Source organism: Pezoporus occidentalis, unplaced genomic scaffold, assembly GCF_034315485.1.
Source record: "Pezoporus occidentalis ecotype Australia unplaced genomic scaffold, CSIRO_AGI_Poc_V1 ctg128, whole genome shotgun sequence".
In the NCBI taxonomy this organism is placed as follows: Eukaryota; Metazoa; Chordata; class Aves; order Psittaciformes; family Psittacidae; genus Pezoporus; species Pezoporus occidentalis.
The window spans coordinates 969,996-977,720 of record NW_026913082.1 but is presented as its reverse complement, the minus strand read 5'-3'; the positions used below and the strand labels follow the sequence as shown (position 1 = coordinate 977,720).

Genomic DNA, 7,725 nt, shown 5'->3' with positions numbered 1-7,725 from the left:
CCCCCAATTCACCAGCTCCATCAGTCACCAGCCGCCTGGCTCAGCCACACCATTGGAGGCAACAGCAATAATAATAATAACAATCCCCCCCCCCCCCAAAAAAATAATATCCTAACAGACAGGCTGTCTGGGGCGCGAGAATTGCAAAAACAATCCCCACCCCATCACAGAGAGTGTGTGTGCACAGAGGAGAGGGAGTGTGAGGAGGGGGGAGAGAGGGTATGAGACAGACAGAGGGGAGGGAAGAAGGGAGGAGGGAGTCCAAGCTCTGAGAAACATCACTCCATCTCTCTCACTCCACAGGAGCTGAGCAAGGAGCAGGACAATGTTTGACAACACGCAGTACCCCTATAACTGCTTTAATTATGATGGGGATGATTATCCTACCTGTAGTTCTGATGAAGAGAAAAAATTCACCAGACCAGCATACAGGTAAGATGAAGTTTTTCCAAATCCCCTCATTTCTGGGGTGGTTTCTGAGCTCTGGGGTGGTGGGATTATAGATTTTGGGGGGACTGTGGGACCTCTCCCCAGGTGCGTGCAGTGGGTCTGATTTCCCCCCTTCTCTGTGTTTGAAGTGTCCATGATTTGTTTTCTCCCGTGCGGGGTCACAGCAACTCTGGCATGCTGTTGAGTCAGCAGATCTCAGATGGTGTCCTCCAACCTTCAGGAGCCCCAGGAGAAGGGGAATTAAATATGCAATGTGCCAGTGGGTGAATTGGATGCAGATAATCCCCATCACGGTGGGAAGAGGTGCAGTGTAGATGTTCACAGGGAACCTAAGGTCCTTTACACCAGCAGGCAAGGTCTCCAGTGACACTGTCTCTGAGCCTGGACTGTCTCGCTGCAGCTTTCCAGCTCAGAGAAACTTTTCTGCTGGAGTTTGAGAGGTGGATGATTTTTCTGTAATCCTCCTGTATCTAAGCCCTCTGCACTGAGTGCCAGAGCAAAGAGCCTGGCTGGGAATCAATCGCCTGGAAGTAACGCCTGTGTATCACCCTGGAGGCTCGGGGCTAAGAGGCAGTGACCATGCTCGGGACTTATCCCCGGGATGTCTCATGTCAGGGTGCAGATCCACTGGGAGAACTTTTGGAAGCAGGATATAGGCACACATGTGCCCATGTGGTCCTAAAGACTGAGTACGTGAGTAAGGTGACGGTGTAACAGCAAGTTTTCCTTTTTTCAGCTACATTGCCTTAATTGCAATGGCCATCCAGCAAAGTCCTTCCAATAAAGTCACCCTCTCTGGCATTTATGACTTTATAATGAAGAAATTTCCTTACTACAGATCAAATCAAAGAGCCTGGCAGAACTCCATCCGACATAACTTATCACTTAACAGTTGTTTTGTAAAGGTAAGATCAGTAACTGTATATTTACATACACACTGTGCATGGCTAAAAAAATATATGCAGGGATAATCTTTTCACTAGGAAAGAAGGAAAACAAACAGCTGAGCTGCAAATCACTTAAAATGTCTCTGAGTTGTCAATTGTGAAAAGTATATCTTTGTCTGGTGTGTGCTAACAGATAACAAATTGAAGAGGATGGAGTTTACATCCTATTCATACAATGAAAGAGAATAGGCTTAAAAGTCTTGTCATATGTGTTTACACCATTCTTGAATGTAAATGAATGCAGATGTGAAGCAGCAGCATCTGTAACACATACAAATACTGAACTGCCTTTAAATAAATACAGGTTCCCAGAACAGAAGGGAATGAGAAGGGGAAAGGAAACTATTGGAGCTTTGCAACAGGATGTGAATCCATGCTGGATCTCTTTGAAAATGGGAATTACAGGCGAAGACGGAGGAGGAGGAACGTGAAAAGGGAACATAAGGAGCAGAGACCAAGCAGGGGGAAAAGTCCTTCATCCTCCGATACGTCTTCTATGGACTCTGCTTTAAACAACATTTCCTCTTCTGAAAGTAAGCACGGAAGAATTGAACCAGGCCCAAGACTGCTGGAGCCTCGTGGGTTTGTTCCAAACGGCATGACCAACAGGCAAAGCCTAAGCAATTCCTCCTTGGCAAAATCGGATTCTGAAATTAAATTCAGCATTGATTACATCCTTTCAGCCCCCGACCCTTTGCCTGTCCTGCGATCTCAATATAATATGCAAGAAAATAAATATCATCTACTGGAGGCTCAACAAATTAATCTCCAGTTCTGGACAATGTGATATTATTTATTCATGGCAAAAAAGTCTGAGTTGCAGTGTGTTCAGCAGCCTCATGTCACTGAAAACCAGCTGCCTGCCTCCTCGTTGTCTTCACAAGCAGTCCTCAGAAAGGGTTACTGATTCACCAGCTGATGCTCTGTCTGTAACCAAAGAACTTTGCTAAGATTAGAGCATAAATAACAGTTACCAATGTCAGTTTTCATTATGCTGAAATTCATGAAATTCTAGCTTTGGTTTCTAAATCGTCGTGGGCACCATTTAACACCACGAAGAATTTCCTTTCTCAAGCAGAATCTGACAGAAAAAAGACTTGCTTATCACCCATTGCTTTATTAAAGACAAAGTGAACTTGATTCCACTTTCACTAGTGGAAATTAGGATTAATTCCACTGAAGTATATAGATCAGAACTTAAGATGATCTAAAATAGTGTAATTCTGTCAACTTACACTGGCTGAGAATGTAAAGGGGGGTGACTTCACTTTCTTAAAAGGAGTCACAGAATATCACTCTCTCTTACCTTAGTTTTTATTTTAACATCTTGTTTTGAACTGTTTTGCAGCTTTCACTCATCCTTAATGAGAAAACACAGTTATTAATAAGTGTTTAAAGTATATTTTTGTTGATATTCAGGGCAGAGTTGTTTAAATAGTTGAAGTGAAATTGTATTCAAAATAATGTCAAGAAAGCTAATTGCAAGGCTGTTGAAGTTTGGTACACTTTGATGGGTAATGTGACAGAGGCATAGGGCCTCTTAATGCCTTGGATTTAAAAAAATAAACAAACTTCTCCCTCTATACTATCAGAAAGATTCCTGAGATGCTGTAGGAAAGTCCTTGAACATATTTCATTTAGCAAGTGTGAAGGGAGACGTGGCTTTGCAAGAAGCTGTATACAGCATTGACCAAAGCTAGAATTCCACCTACCTGCTTTGAGACAAGTTGTATATTTGTATTAAACAGATTTATATTGATCCTTCTTGCAAGCAGTTAGCAAAGTGGTACTTGATACAGTTTCAGCAAAGCTAGTGAGATTTATAATTTGCAGATTGCAATATTAGGTCATGAGCTCCATTTCTAAAGAAAGCCGTTTCATTAACGTTTACATGAGGTGGGATATTTCAGAACAGAACCTGATGGACAATGATGAACTGTAATGAGCGTTGAAGAGCTTGCTTTTATACAACTTGTCCACGATGAATTGCTTCCCAGTACCTAATGGCAGTATTAATAAAGACTCCACAAAATCTTGGTTTTGACTTGGCTACTGCAGTCTTCACCTACTGCATATGTATTTAAAAACAAAAAACAACAACAAGGATTCTGGTGGTTTTAAGCCATTACATACAGAGAGATAAAATTATCTTTGCAACATGAACTAAAGGTAAATGAAGGTGCATGAGATCAGATTAAACAAAACTGTGCTAGAGGTATGCTCAGCCATGACTTGAACTTTTATGCAGGTTTGACATTTCACTAAGTTATTTTACATTGTGTCTAATATATATTGTACATTTATACTATATATTCTTATATATTGTTATTGAGAAAGGGAGCAGTATCATTGCATTTATATGTTGTAAAAATGCATGATGTATGTTGTCATGATGCTGAAAATCCTGCCATATACTTAAAATTTACCGTCAGGGGTGTTTCACACTGGTTGGTAATAAAGGCTCATTTTTTTGGAAAATGATAAAACTTGCTCTCTTCAGGCATTTTCACAGCATGAAAAGTCTTTGCTTCTTCTTCAGAAAAGTCTGAATGCAAAATCATGTCAGGTACATCACTGCATGTCTTCCAAACTCTGAAGGAATGACTTCTTGTCACCAAACTCAGCCTTCAAATGGAAGATTTCAGTTCTCTCTGAATCAGTGGTTATTCTGGGCAATTACCTGAAAGCAAAATTTGACTCATTAGACCTGATTGTTCTGCTGTTTACATTGACATTAAAAAAAAAGAAGAAAAACTCTGGGGTCACTGGAGAGATGGGTTCTTATTTGAACAGGCACAAGAATTTGCTCCTTTAGTATTTATGCTCTGTAGTAAAGAGGTGTGGGAAGAGCATGTCCTCATTTAGTACTTCAATGTATGCATGCACTCACATGTGGGTTGGTACCTGTAGGATCCTACATTTATATATTCATGCTTTACACGCAGATTTTTTCTTGATTGTTTTAAACATGGCAATGCTGCTGTAGGCTGATAGTTATATACATCTGCAGTATATTTGAAATATATATTTTTTTTGCTGCGAAATGTGCAAATATGATTCTTGCTATGTCTTCTTTGTTAATGCTGTTAGCAAAAGGGAGCTCAATGACAGCAAAAGTTCCTAATAAGCAACACCTTACCCAGGTGAGGCTGCTGAGGCCAATGGACATATAGTTATGGCTACTAAGCAAGATAGGATTCATGTATTAGGAAAGGCAGAAATACACCCAGGTGGATTTATAGCAGAGATCCAAACCCATTTTCAGTACAATGAATTAATATTCACAAATAGCCATGTCCTTTGCTCACAGTAAAGTGCCTGCTAGGGAGAGACTGTCATACTTGAGTTTCCCTAACACATAATCAAAGAAATTTGTGTACAAATAGGTGTTAACATTTGTTTTGCAAAGGATATCAATCATATTTCAAAAAATGAAGGGACATATTTCAATTTACCTAGTATATTATATTCTGACGACTCCAGAAAGGTTTCCAGCACTTAAAGTGAATGGCATTTAATATAGAACAACATAACAGGGGTGAGGGCTAGATGTGACCTTATTCAAATGTCGTAGCCATTACAAAGCCATTCCCAATGTAATTATAATTAAATACTTTATGCCTTTCTTGCAAATCCTCTGATCGATCATTGATATTAACATTAATATTGTATTACCCCCGAGCAACTGTCTCCCACACAAGTGTTATGGATCACCAGGTTTCCATTAACAAAAGTTGTGAGCTATTGCCATATGCTGGTCATGGATAAATTTACGTAAATTACCTTTTCTCAGGGAAGGGGGGAAAAAAGTCCACATTCTTTTCTTTTTATCCCTGCACTCTGAGTCTAGAGCTGTTTCTTCAGCTCTGTCACAGCCTGTCAGCCACTTACATAAAGCTGAAATGAAAGGAAAAGAATCTCACAGGAGCATCCATCTTTGCCCTATGTTGAAGCAGGCTGAATGTTCTCCACACGTAAGTGTTTTGATACACAGGTTAAAAGCTGAGCCGAAGCCAGGGCTGAACAGTGCGGGGAAGGGGTCTGCATCCCACCAAGACCATCACAGGGCTGGTTAGGCTGCACACAGAAGCCAAAATGATCAAAGGTATTGGTGTTTGGCTCAATTCCCCATCTCAGGAGGTCTTCCTGACGGGGAAGAGAAGCCCAGAATGAGCCCTGGATTTCCTGACCCCAAAAGAAGAGCTTCTGCTGGGGATCTGGCACTGTCTGTCCCAAGCCAGGGGTAAGACAGGAGATGGAGGCAGGAGAGCAGCTTCTCACTGCTGAGCTGGTGGGCAAGGCTTTTGTCCTCTCCTTTTAGGATCATAAATACCTTTGTAAAGGAAAGATGAAAGGTTTCTTTCTGGAGAGAAGCTAGGCTCAGCCTCAGTGAGGGACCCTGGGGTGTTTTGTTTATTTATCCTTTTAAAAGAAGGCGTCCCATGATAAAACAAAGATTTTGATGGAGCTACGCCAGGTTATTCTGCAGTCGTTTGACTTCTGATGATTTCATTTCTTACACTTCTGTCACTGGAGTCACAAAAGCGTTTTTTGCACAGCAAGATGATCCTCTACCTCAGAATGGAATTCAAAGTACTTGGTCAAGGTTGTAGCACTTTATTCCACCTCCCCCACTAAAGTAAGGCCAGATAACACCTAATACAGACCAGTGACTGACCTCACCTATAAGAACTTCCCCCTCAGCAGAACCTCCTCTCATTATGGAAGCATTAATGCAAACTAGGATAGCTGAAAACAAACCTTTTCTTTGACAGTAAAGCCAAGCTCAAGTTCCCCTATTTTTCTGCCAGTCAGATAGATCTTATTAGTTGAGAGCCATTAACTCCCCGTATAAACAGAAGTTGTACTCAAGGAGCATTTGAAAGTCAAACCACACTGGACAGCTGGTTCTCTCCACACCTTTGCTTTGCTGTGCTCAGTTTTGTTACTTGGGCTACCACAGCCTTCCTCAGCCACACAGCAGGCTGGTCCTCAGAGCAATCTGCATGTTCCTTCGAACCTGAATCGAGATTTTTGCACCATTTTCTGATCACAGAGGGTTTTCCTTTTGGATAGCGATTGCCTTTTAAGGTCCAAACCTTGTGTGCCTTTTTAACTCTCCACTGAAATGGGACACACTGAGAGGGGAAAGGGTTTGGATGGACAAGCGTTAGGGAAAAAGCTCTACTTTACATGTTTCAGTAATACAGTCCCAGAGTTAGGACTCTGCAAATGGTGCAGGGCAAGAGCCCTTGAGCTGCGTATCAAACGTCTACTGTAAATCAAGGGCAGCATCTCCCCAGTGTCCCACGACACTCAAGCTCAGACAAAAAAGGGAGCCTAGCCCATATGCCCCTAAGCAAACAGGGCTTTAATCTTCACCTCTGGCAGTGTAACACAAATCCCTGTCTGTGATCAGCACTTCAGATCCCAAACCCAAGACAAGAAAATCCTGCGCTTCCCATTCCAGCTGGGCTTTCCCCTCTCTGCCTCCTCTGGGGTGTGTTCTCCTCCTGCTCTGTGGGTGTAAATCCTTGCAAATCCATTAACTTTGGTACAATTACTTTTGGAACTGAAATACCAAGTGTGAAACTGAACTTCGCGTATTATATACAACATCTCACACAGTCTGCCACACTGTGCCCGCAACTGGTGAGTTGTCCTAGTTAGCATTCTCAGCAACAAATGGTCCTGATTCTTTATTTTGCCTTGGCATCCAGCTTCTAATTGCTTTCTCGGTAACATGGGTACCATATGCACTGCAACGCATGAAGGACCTAGTACATGTCCTCTGCCTCTGTGTTAGTAGGAATGTCCTTATTGCGCTTAGGGTCATTAAATTAAAGAACAGGGTAGGTCCACATCCTGCAGAACTTGAACTGGATCTTTTTTACCCAGAGAGCTAACATAAAATAACAAAGTTGTGCTCCCTCCCACCCTAGTTACAGCAGTTGGAGGCAAATCCAACTGTGAGAATTTTGCCTGAGAAAGAACTGCCGGATTTCTCCCACTGTGAAATCCAGCTGTTAATTCAAACAGAAGGGATGGACCTGACCAGATAGGCCAACTGGCTTGTTTCCATCCTGAAGTCCATTGTGTTCCACAAGTTCCTAAATTTATGGTCGTGGAGGTCTTCCAAGCCCTGTAACAAAGTATGGCATGCAATGTTTTTGTTATGGAATGTGTGCTGCAAAGGAAAAACAAGGTTTGAATTTATCTTTCAAATGAAGATCCTGGAATCTCTCAGGATAAACAGGCTAAATTAGGAATCAAAATACACCATGTTTCTCACCATAATTATAAAACTGAAAATAGCACTCGCAGAGTA

General features: G+C 41.8%; 1 protein-coding gene across 2 annotated transcripts; it reads left to right on the top strand.

Moving 5' to 3' along the window:
* Window positions 1–244: 244 nt before the first annotated feature.
* On the top strand, window positions 245–5,661 carry FOXL3 (forkhead box L3). Of its 2 annotated transcripts, none has more exons than XM_062607996.1 (3): window positions 245–432; window positions 1,289–1,355; window positions 1,702–5,661. In XM_062607996.1, exons 1-3 carry the CDS (start codon window positions 326–328, stop codon window positions 2,182–2,184), a joined length of 657 nt encoding a protein of 218 aa, XP_062463980.1. In that variant the 5' UTR covers window positions 245–325; the 3' UTR covers window positions 2,185–5,661. The 2 variants fall into 2 exon arrangements, with proteins under 2 accessions (XP_062463980.1, XP_062463979.1); XM_062607995.1 differs by having other exon boundaries at window positions 1,187–1,355.
* The last annotated feature ends 2,064 nt before the right edge of the window (window positions 5,662–7,725 follow it).